Below are 22,365 nucleotides of genomic sequence, written 5' to 3' on the forward strand. Positions count from 1 at the left end.
CTGCTTTTCTTTAAAAAAAAAAAAAAGTTTCTAATTGACCCAAAACCTTTGAACGGTAGTGTATGTAAAGAACGTATCCATACGGTATCTGTAATCTTTCCAAACTTATTGATTTTTATGTACAAGAAGCAAATTTACCATATTTCCTTAAAAAAAATTCCATTTCATTTTATCTAGACATTAATTTAATGCGTAGACTTCCCGGCTTTGTTCCTTGAAGGCGTCTTTAGCCGTAACATCTGTAGTTATCTGAATTCTCCAAAGAATCTTGTGATCTCGTCCTAGTTTGTGTGGTTGATAAGCGGGTTTATAAGATGTAATAATGTTTATTACGGCAGCAGGAAGGTTTATGGGAGAAGCTGTTTGTTTCGGTCGGCGCGCTCTTGAAAGATAAGCATCGTTATTTGATCTGTGACATAACAATGCAATTAACGTTGTTTTGAACTGTTCATTGAAATGATTTTATTGGGGATTGTACTTTTCATTCATGCACTTGGCCGGTGAACATTCTTAATACACGCTTGTTGGGTGTATGTCCTTGAATTCCTGTGTGTCTACATTCAGAGTCTTGTTAGTGGAATCTGGGATACTTTGTTGAAGGTTTAACGTGTTGGTTGAACATAATTTTGTGTTGAGTACTCTTTGAGGAGATGAGGCAGTGGTTAACTACAGCGACCAAATGTCAGCAACATCTGACGGACCAAGTGTATGTTCTTTAACCAGGAACCATAGGATTGGAGCTTGTGGATGTGAGTATGTGAGTTCTGGAAAGCTTATATGACTTTGCTTGTTATTCTATATACATGTTGGTGGCTGGAATCTACCACGGCTTAAGAGCGCCATGGCAGATTTTACTCTGCGTATCTGGTGGTCTCCCAATGGACGCTCCATCCCGATGTACCAAGATGCCAATCACGCCTATCAGCTTTCTAAGCATCCAACACATCGTTTTGATACGTGCTGTTGAGAACAATACCCAGTACCCATAACCAACTTTGTTACAACATCCACGTAGCATGATCATTGGCTTTATATCATCACTTATGTATGTAGACATCCAACGATCGGACTTTAGAATTCATAGGAAGAAACAATTGTTGGCTGGCAGGCTGTTTCCATTGTGTGATATAATTTGGGGGGTTATTATTAATATTAGCATTTAAAATGTTGGAATTTGCTTTGTTTCAGTACTTTTTTTTTAATAGAGGATTATTATGATCTTAACCTGTATCTACAAGGAATTGGTACTTGTGGATACATTTCGGTGTGTTTGAATAAATACAGTAATATCACAGAATGTTCTCATTCTGTCTCCTTATCATCGCATTTCATCTTTCTTTTGTTTTCCCGATGGCTCGTCACACTCCAGGTCTTCTAACATTTCATTTTCTATAAAGTACGCTTCCTGTCTGGACCGTTAAATCTTAAATGTACGCCGAGTACGTTCTGAGAACAGAGCCGTCCGATCTGACCTGCTGCAAGTCAACAATTTTTCTTTTTAGATGGGCTATAAAGGGCAACGTGGCTAAGAACTAGTTAAATTCTAGATTTATTTTAGAGCCAATAAAATGATTTACCTAAAAACCCTTTAAACTGGATCTGATCCAAATTGGTCCAAGTTGCCTGGTGAGCTTGGCTTCCACCTCCAAGCAGCTGGATTATGGTGGAAACCCAAGTTGGTCTATGGTTGACTCCCAGATCTTGGTAAATGGCCAGGTACCCAACAGTTTAGGAATGAGCGATTATGATTTTTTTTTGTTGGCAATTAGGTAACCTACACTGACTCCGAGCCTTCAGTAGAGTGGTCGTATTTCCTTTTATTTTACCTACAATATTAGACTTTTGGGAAACCCTTATGTTCGCCTCTTGCCTTGCCTGAAAACTCGTATTGTTACACAGTTGAGCGTTGGATTTAATAGAGATTGGGGTGGAATGGTGTTGTAAGTCCTTAATGTGGCCCTCACAGATCTGGAGAAGGTGATGTGAAGATGCTTGTGATTTGTTCTGCACCGATGCTTGGAAAATCAGATACATTTCTAGAACTTTTATGTTTTCTGAGTGGTGGTAATAATGACTGTGCTGAGAAAATGAAATTCTATTCTAAGCAGCTTTCTTTCGTAAAAGATTTACTATTCACTCTTTTAAGAGGCCACATTAAGAGGTTGTTAGGAATGGTTACATTGTGTCATGAAAGACCTTTTGTGTCTTTGTGAAATCTGTGCTCTGATTGGCCAGTATCTCAGTGACAGTATAAACCGTTGTTCAAGGGGACAATATACAATCCGATTGGCTAATTTCTTGATCGGATATTGCCCTTTTTTTTTTTTTTTTTTTTGCTTATATACAAAGAGCGTTCCCCCGCAGGTTAGTGGGTGACCACGATGTCCTCTAATGTTAAATATTTCCTTCCATCCACTCACTTAATATACATCTTCAGTGTTAATCTTTAAATACGGGTTTAAAGTACAATCACATATTATATGACCAAGTAAATCCACATCACAGCCGGAGAATAGAGATAGCGTAGGTATGCTGTGACTGGATATTACGGTATCAAAATGCAGCCAATCAGAGTTGAAGACTCTGCTTTGGTTCAATATTATTGGTTAAACAGTGTTAGAAAAATAGAATCTACCAGCGGATCGGCCCCCTCTGGCCCTATCTAGTTTCTCCTGCTGTAAAGCCTCAAACCGTAATCAGTCGTTGGTCTCGTCTTAGATTCAGGAGCCGTATGTCTATCCCATGCATGTTTATTACTCTCACTGTATTACCCTCTACCACCTCTGCTGGGAGGCTGCTCCACTTATCTTCCACACTCCCCTGGATTCACCATTTTTTTAAAAAAAATCTGAATTCTGCAGAATGTTGGAATAAAAGGGGGAAAGAGCAGTAAGAAAGCTAGTGGTTTGTGTAAAGGGAGAGAGAGAAAGTAGTCTGGCCCCTTTCTGCTCCGGGCTGCCCAACGCTAATCACAAACAAATGCCTATTCACCGTGGCCTGAGTCGTGTCCCACTTTTTTCTTTCCAGAGGAAGCCACCGTGCTAATGATGTGTCATCTGTAACTCAGCCTTTAGCTACAGACTGCTATTCAGAGCAACGCGTACACAGATTCCTCTCCCTGCGCTCCGGCGAAACCCAAGCCCCACCGAGACAAAACACACATTTTCTTACCAAAACACGCCTGGAATTCTCGGTTTACTATGGATTACAGATTTTCACGGTAGGTTCGACATTTTAATGCTTGCTTATAAATCTCTGCTTGTAATCTTAAATACCCTTTTTAAAGTTTCCAAGACCCCCGGGGCCCCTTTCTACCAAATATTGGAAGGATTTTAAAAAAAAAATATATATATATACATCGAGAAACACATCAGTCTGCAACAGAATCAGAAGTCATTTATTTAACAGTTACTGTACGCCGGCTGGTCCTTTCCAGTAATGTCTTTTTCTTTAATGGTACTTAGTGTTTTATGCCTCTAGGGTACTCAATGGGTTAAATGAATCGAGAACTTTAAGAAAACATCGACTTTAAAATCACTGCTACAATTTCATGTTTTTCGCGTGTGTTTATTTATTTATTTATTTTAAACAATAATATTTAGTAAATGTAATTTGGAATGTTAAAGGGTTCGCAAAGGGTTAATTGCATCTTTAAACTTACTTTGGGTAAAAATGTCACAAAATCAGATTATGAAAACGAAGACTTTTTGGTGCAGGGGCGAGCGCACATCGAATGCACTTGGTGTATACGCTTTGTTATACAAATGCATGGATTTGGATGAACTGTCATTGGCCTGCAGAGCTTACAATCTAATGCCAAAAAATATTCTTTCGGCGAAAATAGAGTATGCAGGTAGAAATCAAAATATTTTGATCAATTAAAAAAAGTATTTCCTAATAATATAGATGATTTTACACGGGTTTACATGAAAGGTTCAGTTTAGCTTTATAGATACAAAAGTAACAGTTTGGGTTTTTTGTTTTTTTTTTTTAAATGCCACCATATTCAAACCGATATCAGGACGTCGCGCAGCCTCCGGTGCGGGCAGTAACTTTGTCCCAAGATATTGTGTGGCATTTTGCATGAATACGGTGCCGTAAAAAAGCTACACCTTTTGCCCCACCTGAAATGACTTGTATTGGAAACATCCAATGGCTGGCTGAGGGTACTGTGGATTATAGAACAATCAAACACATTGCATACTGAGGCCGAACTTATCGAATTACCCAATAATCATCAAAATGTGCACACACAGAAACATAGAATTGAACAGCAGATCGGCCCCATTCGGCCCCCGTCTAGTCCTCCGTTTCTCCTGCTGTAAAGACTCAAACCTTAATCAGTGGAACGCACTAACCGGGCCACACTCACTGGCCCAGAGCTCGGACAATCCCGGTATCCAGGCTCTTCTACCTTAATTTACCGATTTAACCCCTTAATGACAAAGCCCGTACGGGCTCAAAATGCATTGTTTTCAATGGGTTTAGGGACCGCCCATTGTCCTTAAGGGGTTAATAAGTAAGAATCCCCTGGTACAGAAATCCCCAATTCTGGTACTAATTGGTTTTCTATCTGCCATTCGGCCCTCATCCCCCTTACTAGAGTCTTAAGACTTTTAGAAACCTCTAATAACAAATTCATATTTTCCAGCTCTTAGAACGTTATTTTTTCCCTGCATTTCAGGGCATATTAGAGATTTATTCTGTGTTAACCGTTCGCTGTCTGCCTTCCTATCGCCCTCACTGGCTTTCCAGTGCCCGGATCTCGCTACGTCGGAGCGTTCCAACCATTTGCAACAGAAATTCCTTGTTTTCTTTGGAAATATCCGGCGGACTCGCCGCTCATTCCTGTTAGGCTGGCACAGAAGCACAACGGGGTCTCTGTCCCGTTAGAAGCCCCATAATCGTACGTCAAAACTTTGCGTAGGAGGCCAAACCGCACGACTCCAACCAAATGTAAAGAAAGGGATTTATCGGCCCGGCCAGCTTCCTTCGCGGGTCTCCAGCAAACCTTAAAGTCATTGTCTAACTTTTTTGTTGTTGTTGTATGTTATAAAATAAACACGCGGTGGGAGACATAGCTTCGGGAACGTCGAGCTGATGCACTTATGGAATTCCGACGCGATAGGTTAACTCTTTCACTGCGGGATCGGACCGTACCCCACCTCTGAACTGTGGGATTTTAAAAATTGGGGGGGGGGGTAAATCACAGGCTCTTCGCAAATTTAATTTTTTTTAAGCAAATAAAAATAATTCTTGGAGATATTAAATGTATATTTAATGTTAATATTTAAGGAACACGGTTTTTCTAATTGAAAAAAAAAAATAGTATTTTTTCTAATCCTCTCATTACCAACAAATTTTTTTTTATATTTTTTAAAATTTGCCGTAAAGCCCCATATAAATACATTTTATGTTAAAGATAGTGTCATTATTTTACTTTAAGAAGTAAAGTTTTCTCCCTGTTTTGAGTGTCGGATGTCTTTTAAAGACCCCGATAGTCATGGCGATCCCCTCCAATTAGTATTAACACTATTATATATTTTCATTAATAAACCTGGGGATTTATTCAAAATATTTATAGGGGATTGTGAGAAATGAGGACGCCTCACGTTAACGAAGTAAATAAGGGTAAACTAAAATAAGGGAAATAGAAGGCAGGGATACGGGGGAATGGAAGGAATTATCGCCTCGGTCTTGGCTTTGCCCCGTTGGAGTTTTTTCTGCAGACTGATTTTTTCCCCCCCTGTTAATGTGGTTTTAGGTTTCTGCTCCTGCCGAGCTGGTAATAGCGTTCGAATCCACTAAAGGCTTCAAGTACATTATCAGATAATCTAGCCGAGGGGATCCTCATGAGATCTATAAATCCATCAGTGTGTTATGGTTTTTGATTTTACATTTACTTAATTTTATATTTCTTTAAAAAAAAATGTAACAAAAACCTTGCGTTGGCTCAGACAGAAAAAAAATTATAATTTAATCCCATGTGGTGTTAATATTATTTTTCCTAAATTTTTAAATGAATTAAATGTATATTTTCCTGCGCTAATATCCAACTGGCTTAGCTATTTAATGTAAATGTTCCTCCGTTTCCCATGATTCCTCAGCGCAGAGTGTATTGGAATCCTCCTGTCAGCCCAAGCAGGAAGTTGTCCCTCACTTCCTGGACCCTGCCTGCCTTGTTTACACGGGTCTCTAGCGTTAATGGGTTGTTTACGGGCGCGCAGGTCCTCTGCAGAGCTATTATCACAAATATCCTAGGCTAGGGCAGCCATTTAAACCATGTGATGGAGCAGCAAGACGGCGACAGAAAATATAATGGTTTAGGAATTAGGATCAGGAGTAATCCGGAATAATAGTTCCTCCTTGACTGAAGCTCCATATCTGAGAAAGCTGTAAATAGTGTTGCATTTTAATCACTCCTGTGGATTAACCCTTATGTATCTTTCTTTACTCAGGTTCAGAACATTTCGGCTGAACATGGAAGTTGTCTGAGATTTCTTTGAGTTCCTCTTTGTTGAAAGACGATGGAGCAACCAATAAAAGACCATTTGGGATCCCCCAAGGGGTCGGAACCCATAATGATCGAAAAAGCCAACAATGACTATGTGATAACGGCCATTCCGAGACTCAACGAAACGCAGCTGACCGCGGCGACTGGGGGAGCGGAGCTCTCGTGTTACCGATGTACCATCCCGTTCGGAGTGGTTATACTGATCGCGGGAGTGGTGGTCACCGCGGTGGCGTACAGTTTTAACTCTCACGGGTCCATCATCTCTGTGTTCGGACTGGTTCTTCTGTCGTCTGGACTTCTTTTGGTATGTTCGAGCGCGCTGTGCTGGAAGGTCCGACAACGGAAAAAGAGGGCGAAGAGGAGAGAGAGCCAAACGGCATTGGTGGCGAACCAAAGGAGCCTACTTGCTTAAGAACAATAGAACAAAATGAACATTGAACTCCCATCTCAAAAATGTTACCAGCCAAAGGCTTTAGAAATCCTCTACGTACACGGATTAAAACCGATGAAGAGACCCTCGTACCGGGATACACGGAGGGATTTATGAAAATGCACCAGTTTCATTGGTTGCTTTCCTGATCTCATGATCTTGTACAATTATCTTTATATATAATTGCTTGGCCCCCTTTTGTAATGTCCAAGTTGAGCACCATATGCAGACATCACTAAGTGTCAGTAGCCAAAATTCCTATGAATTTTCTTCCGAGTTTGCTATCATATAGAATCTATTAATAATAATTATTAATATTCACTTTATATGCCTGCTCCAAACACTTTTTATGCGACTGATTCACTGTGACGCAGTTCAGATCTAAAGAAACGATCGTAGTCAATTAGAAATTTCTAGACTTTTTATTTTTTGGCTCTTTGAATTAGAGGCATTTAGCAGATAAAAATCTCCAAATTAAGATTTTGTTAACCATGAAATAATAATTATAAAATTAAGAATGTATTACCACCTGCAGATGGTAAATCTTTGCCCCCCCCCAGAGGGAGACATGGTATGGTCCAGGTTGGAACTGATGCCACCCAAGCATCTGCTTTAGATGCTCTAAAGCACCTAATTATAAATATAATCCTACCTGAGAACAGGTATAGATTTTCAATGACTTACCTGGAGATATTTTGCATCTCCCTTGGAATGGAATGATAAAAACGAGGGAAATCAGAATGCCCCTCTTATAGACCTGAAGTCTTTAGATGAAGTTGATGCCTTTTATTGGCACAAAATAAAAAAATAAAGTTATATAAGCTTTCAGAACCGGACGTGGCAGTAATACCGGATCAAAAAGACACTAATTCAATAATTATAAAAAAAGCTAATTCTGTGTATTTTCATTCTGTAATGTTAATTAAAAACTTTCCCTGAGAGTTTCCATTTTCCGTTATAATTGCAGTGTAAAAAATGTATTGCTGTCTAATTGGACATTCTAGAATCAATTCATTAGAACGAAGCCCCATGCCCCATGCAGAATTTATGTCATTGGATTATTGTTGACTAGTCAACTGGTTTAACCCTCTAGAACCACACCAGGATGAACAAGTATGGCGCTTGAGTGGTTAAAAAGTCGGCTAAAAAAAATTCCATTATATTACAGTCCAAGAATTCTTCAACGGGTATAAGAAGCTTCAGTTGGGAATTAGCCAATCAGTGGCTGTTTCGGCTTGTTGGCTGTGCTACGGTGAATGTCATTGGTGGTACTTGTAGATCTTTTTTTTACTATTACTATTAAAATTATAATAATCGCTGTTTATTTAGATCGCTATTTGTAATTCTATTTGTTGAATGTGAACACTGCGGGGGGGGGGTGAAAATTGTTTCTAAAAACAGTCGACTTTTGTAAATTAACGTCAAACCAAGCACTTTCTGGTCTGTTTTTGTACTAAAATACACATTTTATTAAAAAAAAAATATTAGTGCTGCTAAGATGTCTGATTAATTTTTTTGACCCCAGAAAGAGTTATTAATAAATTACTTTTTTCCCCTCTATTATCGTTAAGACGCTGGCATTGAACGCGAAGATGGCACGGATCTGCCAGAGCATCCCAACTAAAATGCCGAATCGCGGCCAAATCTGCATGGCCGTAGAGCGCTAAAACCATAACTCATAAAGCGAATTGCATTTGATTGCAGGTAATTTGATGTGTGATAGCTGCAAACTTTCCCTATAAACAAAGCTGAACCCTGCTGCTTCAGAGGAAGCTCTCACCGGCCCATGGCTTGTTCAGGAGAACAATTGCATCCGATTTTCTGATGACTCTGATATGCGCAGGTTACCCTACTGATCTGTGATATGAAGCCCCCTTTTAAGGCCAATTAACCCCTTTTTAGATTGAGACCATTTTTCAATAACCCCCTGCAAAAATGCTGGGTGTCTTCATTTAAGCCGATATTATAGAAACCGGCTATTGGAAATACAGACCACAGGGCTGGAGGCGAATCTTGGCCGACATGCATTGAGTTGTTGGTTTTATGTGCCCTCTCTTGTAGGAGACATCTCGTTACCTTAGATTACATGTAAACGAACAAACCGGTTTGAATCCCAACAACATACGTCTACCTAATGACCCAACAACCCCCTAATGACACATCGTATCTTAGAACAGTTCCAGCATTGGAAGTTTAGAACGTATCCTTTCGACGTTGTCTCCAAAAACGTTTCGAGAACTGATTTCAGAGCACCCCAAGCCAACGTTTCCCGGGGTGGAATTTGTCAACTTTCATGGTGCGAGTTGTGTGGAGTTCATTGACGTGGACAACGTAATCAATAGGAAGGAGAAGGCCTCGGGTTTAAGATCCTTTTCGGAGTCAATCCTGGGGATTTTTTGGGAAGGAACTCGCGTAGCAGATGGAGAATCCAAGACTCCCGGCGTAATCCGTGAACTCTGCTCGAGCCGGGGATTTAAATAGCGCAATCTATATGAGTGAGCGCGGTGGGGAGGAGGGGAGGTAGGTTGTATTTAAAGCCAGTGTTTGTGTTGCCACACTCCTGTTTCCAGTCACTATAATAAAATCTCTTGCATCAGAGAAGACTTGACAACACATTTTCTCAGATTCATAGCTCCAGCTTAATCACAACAGGAAGCATTCCTGCTACCGGGAGAACATATTGCGTCACTGGGAACACCTGACACCCGTATCTAATATCAATCACTTTGCTTAAGGTCATTAAAAATATTAGGGTGTCCCCTTACAACATAAAGCCTTTGCGTGAGTGACAATAAACCCTTTCAGAGCTGCAGGTGGCCAGGGATTGGAACTCGCTGCGAAGCTATGTTTATTAGGAGAGCGTAATAAATAATTGAACAGGTGGAGGGAAGGCATTCCTGGTTATCTGTTGGCCGGAGAGGTAACGGGGTTGTTTTGACGGATTTCGTACAGGGTTGGGGCTTTTACAGCTGTTTGCATTCTATGGCCTCCAGCCGCTGTCGACGTACGTTGGTCACTGGTGACGTTGGACAGGGAATGGAATTTCTCCTCGCTGGCTTTGTGTTCTTAGCAGTTGTTACTTTGTTGCGTTTAACCTCTTCAAGTGTGTCTTTTCTTGGGGGGGGCTGGGAAGCTGTTGAGGGGGAACAGGGTAGAGTGAAAGCACTTCCATTTATTCAGCTAATTGGAAGGGAGCCAGACGTGGAGCAAAGTCCCTGCTTAAGAAGGAAAATTTGACTTTCTGGGGTATCTTAGTGCAGAAGTTGAATTTCTTCTACGAGCTGATTTGGCCCTTGCTTAACTGCACACCTGACTCATCAGTTAAAGCTCAGTATGGCTGCCTTCCTGTGACATCATCATTAAATGTACTATTACATTACTTCTTGATACTGTTTCCTCTACAAGTTCTTGACCTCGGCTGGAGCATCCTGCTAATAGCTGCAGACTGTCCTGATCTTAAAGGTGACGTTTTTTTAAATTGAGAATGAAAGCTGAAGGCCGTTCAAATTCTAAAGCAACTCCAAAAGCTGCCAAAAGTGATCCACTGCCGACCGATGACAAAGTTGAGAGACTGCTTCCCAGTGGCGTCGATCTTGCAGTCCTTTGTTGGCCAGCGGTGGCTTTTACATCACTGATTTAATATCACGTATCTACGTTCATAAGAACGTACAGAACGCCCTTGCCATGAAGATATTGCTACATGGCGGAATGCTCTCGGAAAATCCGGCCCTAATATTTTGTTACGAGGCTTCGCGGCAGCTCTGATGTGAAACATGTTGCTGTCTGGGATTGCACCTTTCAACGGAAAATCCTAATGTTGCTTTTCAAGTTGGGAATGTCTTCCTGCTTATGTACAAAGGGCATTCAGACCACCAAGTGGCCCCTTCGAGTTAGGAGAGGCTCAGTGGGAGTTGTGGAGCTTTCACAATAGTCTGTCTCTCCCTTCCTGAGAGCTCTGCCAGCATCGTTCCCAGCTATTGTGATTAATAAGGAACCAGCACTTAAGCAGAGACCATTACTCGGCAAGGGAATACAACTGAAAAAAAGGGTGAATTGAGCAGAAACACATTGCAGTGGGATCCATACCTTCCAACTGTCCAAGGCTTGGTGGGACTGTCCCAGTTTAGGACCATAGTCTTGTCATGTTGGGTATTCTAAGTCCAAAACCTCTTTATTCTGTCTTGATAAAGGTTCCTTAAGGTTGGTAGAATTCTAATAATAATAAAAAAACTATATGGCTTATAAATACTATATTATATTATATTATTATACTTTAACTGATAGGTACAATGTCTGCCTAAGAAACTTATTGTGGAGCTATCACCTTCACACCATTCTAATATATTGTAATTATTGTTAAACCGCTCTTAAAATGCAGTTTCTATGAACGTCTATAAAAGTTTAGAGACAGCCCGAACCTTCCCTGCAAACATCGCTTTATTGCGACAATAATGAAGGTTAGAACGCAATGTTTATGGTACATTTTATTTGAAATAAAAGTGTCCTAATCTCTGCAATAAAAAATAAAATCTTTACAATGTGTTGCGGCAATGATTTAAAAACCATGTATTGTGGACCCTTCGTCGTGTAAGTGGGTTGAAAGGATTTTATGAGAAAAGTCATTAACAATTCAATATTTAAAAAAACTGGTTGAAACAGGTAACCGGTTTGTTAGCTCACGTTAACAACGCTGGATCATACCCAGAAGAAGCCATTCTATATGCGGGGCAATCATCATTAAACTAAGTTGATCTCTTTTGCTAGAAAAAAATGTCCCTGTAAATATTTCGAAAGACCCCTAAAGTATCCAAGTAGACCAAATCTATCAGGGCTAGCAGTTGAAGCTCTATAGAAGGGGTGTCTTCAGCATGCATGTGAGATGAACGTTCTTCCAGGGTTAATTCCAGGGTTTATTATGCGTTTTTCACCTATAGACTGAAGAATGATACTTACCTTTGGGAGAAGCTGCAGCTCTAGAGCCACAGCGCACAATCCCTTTTGTCGTCCTGGTCAATCAATGCCAATCAATGGCAGGAAAGCACTCCCATTGAAGTCAATCGGCGTACTTTTTGAGTATGCGAGTGAGGGGTTTTTGTTGGACCCCCTGGAACTCTCACATGAGCCAGCGCTGGAGCTGGCAAGCAGCAAGGTAATACGGCCCATGCGCAGCGGCAAACAGGAGCTGTGTTCGGCCAAAAGGACCTCCTGCAAGCCAAGGAGATAGGAGGCAGAATCCCTTCATGCATTTGCAAATGGGCATAACTGATAATTTAGGGAACACTCATCATTTGCATCAAATAACCCAGACATTTTATGGTTTTCTTGGTTTCTGAATGAATTAGTTAAGGGAACCCTGCAGCCCGATGCGTTTCAGGGTTTAGGGTCCTATCGTATGAACGCGTTGAGCTGCTTTCCTGGAAAACTCACCCATGACATTATTTCCTTGTGAACTCCATCCACCTGTCATGCTGGGGTTTTGGTGGAATGCCAGGATTTTCAGGAAATAATAGGCAGCAGGATACCGGTTTATGTCAATAGCCCTGACCCTCCCATTCCTGAACATGAATACATTTAGAGGCTGTGAGTCGTCACATTGCTTTATGAACCCGCGCATACGTATGGGTGGGAGAACTGAAACAACCAGCAGAACTGGAGAAATGGGAAACGGACCATCGACGTCCAGCATAAACCTGTCCTACAGCTATTAGAGTGTCAGTGCCAATGTGTATATCACACCAGAATTCGGCCCCCATCTAGTCTCCCGTTTCTCCTGCTGTAAAGACTCAAATCATAATCAGTCGCTGGTCTCGTCTTAGATTCAGGAGCCGTATGTCTATCCCATGCATGTTTAATACCCTCGCTGTATTACCCTCTACCACCTCTGCTAAGGGGCTGTTTCATGTCCATCAGGTTCAAGCTATTCACACACCATGTTGCTGAATTTGATACAAAACAATCAAAAGCAAATTTTGCTCCAAAATGGGGGGAGAGAACCTCTCGATTGCTATCAGACTTCTCCAAGGATCAACGATATACCTGCAGTTCTAATAACGTGGGCTAAAATCCAGACTTCACGGGAAAAAAGTTCAAATGAGCAGAAGATCCATGAAATGGTACACTTTCTATCCGACGCAAACTATCACTCTCTACGAGTTTTCAATCAACCCGTTTCAAACAATAAACAGACGTCGGTTTAATAGAACCACGACTTCCTATCTGGATCATAAAACGCGCTTAGAACAAGAATTCCGGAAATAAAGAGGGGAGCGTTTCAAATGAATGTCCGAACAATTAGTGTGCAACAGTTTAATTCGTCATCCAAATATTATTAAAAAAAGGCAGAATAAAATAAAAAAAAATGGTTCATAATGGTAGACTCCCCCCACCTGTAAATCATGTTAATTATTTCATTAGATACATTTTGTGGGAGGGTCTACTTTACATAACTTATTAAATTCCTTTTATAAGAAGTTCAATACTTTTGCGATTAAAAAAAATAAATTCTGGCCAACCTTAACTTCTCGGGATGTGCACGACTAACCCCCCCTTAAGTTATCTCTCATCTATTGTTAAGTTGCTGATTGCTGTTGATTGGCTAAAGTCCAACCAAGAAATTCAACTCAGATTGTTAAAATAGTTTCTTATTTTAAATAAAATATCTCCAAAAATACACTGATTCTAAAACAAAACAAAAGTAAATAGCTATAGAAAGTTTCAATGAGTTGGCTTTTATTTTAGTTTAGGATCGGAACGGTTACTTTTTAAAGGGTTAAAAACGGCAAAGAGTGTCTTCTAAATCAATCTGGTTAAATGACATTCCCGCAGGGGCTTCTGCCCGCTTGGAAAAGCATGTGTCCTGGTTTTACTCTTGACAGATGAGTATGCGTAGCTTTTATAAATGAAATTTAAAGTGTGCCGCAGGAAAAGAGACATTATTTCCGGGGTGTGGAGCCAAGCCAGAATGGTGGAATGCCACATTGGAATGACAGCCCTCTCATACTCGCTGGCTGTTCCTAGAGGAAACGTTTCTTGTTTGTAAGCAAATGCCTTGTCTCTCCGACTGCTAGCACCAGAAGCTTCTCCTCGGATGTGTCATCCCCACAATTATTCACATGTTATGTGGATCCGGTCACATGGAAGGTATACTCAGCTGCGCTACGGCCCAGAACTTGCGCACAGCATGTGAGGAAAGCCACTCTATTCAAGTCTGTGGAAAAGAAACTTCAGCATTCACGGAGGATTTTTCCAATGGCTTAACTTAGCATGTTACCCCCTCCATGACCTGTTCTGAGGAGGAATCTGGTTTGGCTGCATTGCTTTAGGTCTCTTAGCGAGATATTGGCTCTGACATGTGAGTCTGATACTGTAGGCATTCCCTCAGGTGTTCCTCCTGACGGACCATAGGAATGAAGAACTTGCAGAGAGATGAGAGCCATTAGGCCTAACAGAACTCTGACTCACAAATTCACTAAAGCTAACTCGCATAACATCACATGCAGGAGATGTGAGTGCATGCCAGCTAGCGCATATGCAAGTGCATTAACACTTTTGCTTTTGCTAAAATGTAGAGGGTATTTTTCAAGTTTCAGGCGAGGACATGTGTTCACATTGAACTTGCATGCCCTCACCTGTAACTTGCAAAATGTAAAGTCACAGTATGCTAGTATGTGAGTCCAAAAGACTGTAGTCAAGTCTGGTCAGACAAGTTAACCTGTAAAGGGTAATATAACTTAGATTAGGTGAGATTGATGCTAACATGGATATGAAATGTGGAAATGTGCTAAAATTCTTGCATTTTCTTGTTTTCCCATACAACTTATTTTTCAAGAGTCTTGCAAAGCATTGTAGGAAGTTGTAGTCCACAGCAACTGAAGAGTCAGAGATTGAATGTCTCTGTACCCCGTCTCATATATTGCCCCATGTTTCTATGAGCATGAAATAGTTTCCACTCGGTGCCTACAGATTCTTCCATCCGCTGACATTTTATGTCGCTCCCTTGATCTGTATGTTGAAGGCTTTGTTCCCAGGAGTTTCACAAAACCATTTACTTGGAAGTAAAGCACAGAATCATTGGCTTTAATTAAGTATGGAAGGTGAACCCCAGCAAATTTCTCCTCCAAGAACGTAAGCGCTGTCCCTTTATAATATATAGTTAACTCCTTATATGCCATGCAGTAGGTGTATGTGTTGGAGGAACGTCACATTTTCATCAAACTTATCCGGAACCTACAATTACATGGGAAGACCTGGGGTCCTCCTGTCCGGTCAGAGCCGCTCATAAGAAGCATAACTAGGCTAAAAGTGAAAATGTATCTATGGGGGAGTTACCGCAGAAACCTTCCAAACTCACCTCCTTCTGCGTTAACTCTTAGAAGGTCATAGATACCTACCACAGCAGGCAAAGCGTTTTGTTTTCTTGTCCTATCGCGTTTCCTGAAATGTTGCACAAGTTGTCACAATGTCACAACGTACTAATGGCCACAGAAACCCAACTGCATAAACAGGATTTTTCCATGGGAGTTTCCACGTGGTAGAAAGAAAGCACTAAGGAGGGAATATTAATGAATGTAGCCAGCAATATGAATTCCCCCAAACTTGCGAATCATCTGAGATTTCTGAGGATCTTCCCTCTTTAGAAACTACTCTTCGCGCCGCAGTTGACACTCAAGTAAATTCGACCCTAAGGCTTAAGCCATGTGTACGTCAGACTCTTTGGGTTTCGACCCCGAAGCCTGACGCATCATTGATACTTTTATTGAGTCACCTTGACAACGGCAGACTGTGCTGTGTGTAGCTGCCGGCCGGGAATGTGCTATGCATTGCAGCGAGGGAGCCTTAGCTGGGCTATCAGCTGCCAGACCATTTGCTATTTCGATGTGTGTTTACGTTGTAACATGGTAACACAGCAAAGGCCTCTGCAGGCCACGGCACAACGCTGGTATTGGTTAACTGCTACGGGAGAAAGAAAAAAAAACCCACAGCTTGTGGAATAACCGGGCTGAAGCCAGGCCAGATTGTCTGCATGCTTAAGGAGGAACTTTCTAGGTATTCGCCAAACACGCACATTTTATTCTGATCCAAAGATATCATGAATGAGGTCTTCTGACGCACGTCTGGAAAGGTCCATGAAATAAATAATTTGACAACTTAAAGGGGCGGTAAAGTAGCAGGTAATCAGCCACTGGTGGACATTATGTGTAATATAATAAGTGCGCATGGGCCAGATGTCTCTTTATCTGGGGACGCTACTGGAGGGCAATTTAAAGGGCTTCTGGTGTGTGGGGGTGGGTGGTGGGTATATTGGGTCTTAATGCATGGACATTTAAATGGTAGGGTCCCTTTAAATCCATGACTCCGCTATTAAATGGAGCGTGGCATTTTTTTTCCGTCCACTCTACAAATAGAAAAAAAAAAGGAGATGGATTTTTCAGCTGTTCTCTGACATATGGAAAAATCAAACCTGAAAGTGAGTCTAGGTAACAGGCAAGACTTTAAAAAAAAAAAAAACGCCCCAGGCGAGGGATTATTTGAAGCTTATTGCACAGCTGCGGGGCTAAGGGAAAGCAGGCTGGAGACCACAGCAAACACATAAAGTTAGAGCCGTGCAGAGACCAATCCTATTTTTAAGGCAGAGAACCTTCAAGAATAACATATCCGTCCACAGCACTTGTTTCCGTAATTGACTGTTTATCACTGGCCCCTGAAACACATCATGGGCCCATACTGTCTTTTGGTATAAATGCAATATTTAATGTGCCTTAAGATCCTCCTATAAAATACCTTATGAGAACGGGGGCAAGCCTATGGTTAGTGGCGTCTGGGTGCAGCATTTCTCGCAATAATATTATACCCTGTCACCCACACACATGCTAATACAAAATACTAACACACACACAGTCATGCTAACACCATACATTAACACATGTTGTACATATTAATCAAGGAAGGTCTGATACTCCTTACAAACACCAGGAATTATACAATTAATCTCTCATAAAAGTACAAATTGTTGGAAAAAAGAGAAAACTTAAAGTTCCCCAATGTGCAAAAACCAGGATTGACCCAACATGATCAAGAGCCTCTCCAGTGAGCATTCGAAATCTTAAGCTAAACTATCCTTGTCTTATAGAAGCCGATCAGAATTCATCTAGGAAGATTGAGGTTCTTCATGGTGCCGGTTACCATCCATTAACACACAACTGATGCTCATTGCACAAAAACTGTTAAATTCAGTAAATATATCAGTTAATGGAACACTTTCCAAAAATCAGGAGAAATGTAGAATTTATTTAAAAAAATTGATGGTTTTCGAACATTAGAGTTTCTGCGCTGGGTGGGTCGATGGAAATGTAACACTTTTTCTACTTTGCTACGATGAGGTTGCATACAGTCCTTAACCTTTTTGGATTATGTTTGCAGGCTTATGTAAGTAACATCTGCAGATGATTTGTTAATGCAGGCAGACAAGCAGAAGTACAGAAGGGGGGGAAGGGAACATATCCCAATCCTGTAGGACATGCCAGAGATCCTCTGAACTGGAAATCATTGTGTGAAGATGACTTTAGGCAGAGCCTGGCCGCTGTGTATACAATTTAGGATCCAGGTAGATTGTTTTGGCCGCCGCCTTGAGTTTCCGACGACCCGGAAAAGTCTACGTTCATGGAGATCCATAACAAAAAGCCACCGATAATAAAATGGATTTGTCTATCATAGAATTCTGTGACTATCTGAAGAATAAAGAAGCTTCTGACAGATGTTCTATTAATCCATTATAATATCTATATTATTATTTTGTTAATAGATTAATTAATATTAGGTGAATATACTGTGATTTTACCCGCAACGAGGTAATCCTTGTACCCAATAATGATATTATGAGACTGTAACTACAGGATAGAGTCTTACACACCCAAAAGTTCTCAGGCCAGACTTTAACAATTAAACAAAGTAGGTGCAAGTTGTCTTAAACCTCATCGTCTTCCATAAAGGATCCATCTAGCATCGATGTCAAACCTAGACAGACAGGACCCGATGAAGGCAATTTTCCATCATGTCAAATATCAAAAGTAAAAAAACGCAAAATAACGAAATGGGGCGGAAAGCATGGATTGCTGAACCATGAAAAGAAATGCCCTTAGGAACGTAATAACTTGCACAAACTTTTGGCAGCAATAAGCAGATAAAGCCTTGCCTCTGGACTCTTACTTCGTGAAAGCATGTTGGTCGGGGCTGCTGGAGACATCGACGTTCTTTTGGCCAACAGAGCTGTCCAGAGTTGGCTGTTCTGTTTCCTCTGTCGAGCTGGTGGCTGCAGCACAGAAATGCTTTAATGACCCTGAAATCAGAGGGCGAAAAACACGGATCACATTTCCACGTTTCCTGAAGAACATAACATTCCATTTGCTTCTGGACCTTGTTAGCGGGTATTAAAAACCTAGAAAAAAAATATCACATACTACGAATGGATTTAAGTAATTAGTTTTTTTGTTATTTATTAAAAACAAAAACGATAGAAATTGTAGATCCTCCCAAAAAAATGTACGTTAAATTCAAATATCCATTTAGAAAAAATAAGAACTTTGATATTTGGCAACTTACTATACTTATAGACCCAATCTGATGCCTGTATGTATTTACTAAAGTGAAGTCCTTTATAATTATTGGTTGTCTGTTCGGCGAGTCAGCTGTGACAGCTACTAATTCATCTCGATGCTTGGCATAAGATTTTGGCATAAAATCCACCTGATTTTAGCCAAAACAGTTAACTAGGAAATACACAGCTGAAATAACATACGGGAGTCAGCTTTGGCCTCATCATGAATATAAAATGTAAAAAAAATATATTATATTATGCTATGCGGTGACACAAATGTAGATTCTTTCCAAAAGAATAAAACAAAGAGAGAAGTGGATGCAGTTTGTCTCTATCGTATAAACCAATGGGGTGGGATTGAGTAGATTAGCATGAGATGGTTGTCCAACCTATGGCCAGACTGCGTAGGAGACACCAAATAGAGGACCTCTGAGAGCACATGAGTCCACGTCTTACTCCTTGAACACTGGTTGGCTTAAAGAAATCCCAAACTCCTTAAGACTCTCTTCCCAAGTTGGACAACAATATGGAACACAAAGTAACACCGATGTTCCAAGAGCCTGGATTCTGATTACTAGCGGAAAGCGGCGCCTGGACATGTCAGAGCTCAAATGAGCCTTCTGTAACGTGTCACTGTATCACCATGTCCCGGGAAGCCAATGTCCTCGATGCTTTCCCATGTCACAAACACATCAGCGTTTCACCCCTCGCCTGTTTTCTTAATGATAACTTCTGACGTGGTTCAAGTTAAGAGTCACCCGTGTTTCACTTTAATCTGTGTCCTGCGTAACAGACGTTCAATTAGCTCCATTCTCGTTGCAAGCTTGAGGGAAGTGTTCTTCATCAAAAGCGATTATTTATCTAGAGTAAACTTGAATCACGATCCCCTATTCCCCAGAATGCGCATTTCACTTGGAAACGAGTTCTTTTCACTCGACGCCGATCCCAGGGCTTGGGAGGAACTGGCTTTATTGTCAATGTAAATCTTAGAAAACATTCCAAACTTGACGTTATTGCGAAAAACAAAGAGAAAAAAAAGATTACATTGTAAAAAAAAAAAAAAAAGAAATGTTTCAGATAATGTCGTGAGTGAATGCTTGCAAAGCAAAAATAATAGAAATAATTATTCATGTTGATAATTTATTCTGGGTTCTCGCCGGATATTTTATATTGTTGTTCACAATGTTAATTTTCTGCAATTTGCGTATTTCACGAGCCTGTCAGCTGCTTTTCTCTCGCTACACAGTCTGATGAGGAATGTATGCGTTATTAACACATTAATTATTACATTATTTTACTCCTTGCCCCCTACCGAGTTTCCCTAATTACACCCCAAGCGCAAATTCAATTTAAAGAACATCTTTGGCGTTAGCTGGTAACATCTGGTTTTATTTCACAACATCGGAGCGAGTGACTTTTTGACTTCATGTTTTTACTTATCGCCCCTACATCTAACCCTAGGGACGGCCACAGTTTGCTAATCTCAGTGCAGTTTTGTAATAGTCCGCAATGAAATAACTGTAAAATAACATTTATAAAGAACCTTTTTTTCTCATTAACTTGTCCCTAGTTTGGGAAATGTTTGCATATAACTCTGAGATACTATATAATCACTACTAAAAACCATAGATTTAAAGAGACACTCCAGCTATCATGTGGGGGCTGCAGCGCATGTGGACTTCAACGCAAATGATAGCTGAGAGGTCCCTTTAAATTTTGTAAGGTGTCCTCCTTGATTCTGCCACGTGATATACTTATTAGACTTGTGCATTTGTTTTCGTACGTATGGGTTTTTTAGACCAAATTTTACATTTTCCTCCATTCATGCGCAAAAACGAACGAAGGAATGAAGCAGAAAACGAATGTGCGCAATAACAAAACGTTCATTCATTCATTGGCACAGACGTTATGTTAACGACATTAAGAGGAGAATCTCGCCATTTGAATTCATCTTCTTCTATCCGTTTATTTCTTGTTTCCATGGCAACTGGACAGACGAAATTGGATTTCCGAAAACGAAAATGTTGGATAAATTTTGTAAAGACAAATTTCAATTCTTTTTTTCATGAAAATTAACATGAAAAATTTTTTGACATCGGCGCCCAAAACTTACTGCCAGTCAGCTCCTGCGTTGGCTTGGTGCATGCGTGGAAAGCAACCTATCAGTGGCAGCAGCCTTCTCATCATAGAGGGGGAGGGAAGCTACAGCTCTGTGTCTGCAGCTTCTTCCTAAGGCAAGTACTTTAATTGTAATGCACTCAAATATGCATTTTTTGATGAGGCTGTCCCTTTAAAATGTTACAATTAAGGAAGTAAGTAAAACCCAAGATGGTTTATGAGATCCCCAGCCGGGGACTGCTTAATAGCCTGATGTCCAGGGGCATCTGCTGGGTCAAAGTAACGCCGTACAAAGTCGGGTTAAGCGTCTGAAATATGGCCGGCTTCCCTGGCCTCCAGCCAAACCCAGCATCCTCTCTGTGAACTTGATGTTTCCCTGGCTACAGTAAAGCTCCTTCTCAACAGGAGGTCGAGCCGTTAACGCACATCTTGGACAAAGGGGGGAAAAAACTTTCACTTTATAGCCTAAGCTGACAAATATAATGGAAAATACCGCTAGAACTCAAAGAAACGGTTCTAGCCATAACAAAAATAACACTAAATACTTAATCAGACCCGTTCGTGTGCTCCTACTAATATTCCTTCTGGAGAGACTCAAATATCATTGCTTCAGAAAGTGGTTAGACACTAAAGCTAATAATTAGGTCCTTTGTTGGAAAAATTTAATTTTTTAATTTGTTTAGTACGCAGAAATTTAATCCTAAAAAGGCCCCTTCCGACGTTCAAAGGAATAAAAATATTTTTTGATGTATTTTATTTTTTTTTTTACTTTGAATTGTCAATTATAAATCGACAACCTCTTCTGTTTGGTAACCTGTGTGTCTTCTTTCAGCTTTATTGTTACTTTTATTACCCTTCTGTACAACATTGCGAAATAAGTTGGAATTTGATGAATGACGGATAACATTTTTTTATCTGATTGAAATTATGACTCGGAAATCGCATCGTATCTGGGGATTCTTGATTCAAGTTTTTATTGGGATAATTCATCATCAATTTAATTAGGTGTTCATCTGATGGAAAGCATGGCTTGATTACATCAGAACGATTGTTTTGATTGGATAAAAAGTTCTTGCTGATCATAAATCTAATCCGATCAATCGTATAAAACGTCTCAGTCCAAAGGCCCACTATAAAAAATGATGAAATATTTCATCGGAATTCTGCTTTAAAGACAAAAAGAATGCCGTTTCTTTTCAGAATTACATTGTGGAAGAAATTGGCCAATGAGGTCGTATGACATCAAAGCGCAAGTATCGGGAACTGATTTAAGGACTGTGGAACAGAGAGCCCCTGGACAGAATTTCTTTTCCGCTCTAGTTTTAGATGATTCCAGAACTTTGTGTGCTACAAATCTGATCTTCAGAGCTTCAATCCAAGCAGTTGGGATACGGGGAAGCACCTGGCTGGATGCATAAAAGCCAAATGTGTTCTAATGTCCTTCTAACAATTCTTACATTCATCGTAACGAGCTGTAAGTTCTTCTTTGGGTTATGAATGAGTTCCCAAAACACCAAAAAATCCAATTGCAGAACACCCATCAATTATAATAACGATTTATGTATTTTTTTTAGCAGTTTATTTTTTGTTGGTGAAGTGAATTCATTCGAAATTGGAAAGATCATTGTCTTTATTTATTTTGGTTGAAGGCAAATTCCATTTTATTACAATCTATTGGTTTTATATCCAGAATTCCGCCCCCTACCCAGA

General features: G+C 40.4%; 1 protein-coding gene across 1 annotated transcript; it reads left to right on the top strand.

The window, feature by feature from the left end:
- The first annotated feature begins 2,864 nt into the window (after nucleotides 1-2,864).
- On the top strand, nucleotides 2,865-8,441 carry TMEM100 (transmembrane protein 100). Its single transcript, XM_053452720.1, has 2 exons — nucleotides 2,865-3,220; nucleotides 6,459-8,441. The coding sequence occupies exon 2, from the start codon at nucleotides 6,528-6,530 to the stop codon at nucleotides 6,924-6,926; it is 399 nt and encodes a 132-aa protein (XP_053308695.1). The 5' UTR covers nucleotides 2,865-3,220; nucleotides 6,459-6,527; the 3' UTR covers nucleotides 6,927-8,441.
- Nucleotides 8,442-22,365: the final 13,924 nt, after the last annotated feature.

This window comes from Spea bombifrons, chromosome 13, assembly GCF_027358695.1.
Source record: "Spea bombifrons isolate aSpeBom1 chromosome 13, aSpeBom1.2.pri, whole genome shotgun sequence".
In the NCBI taxonomy this organism is placed as follows: domain Eukaryota; kingdom Metazoa; phylum Chordata; class Amphibia; order Anura; family Pelobatidae; genus Spea; species Spea bombifrons.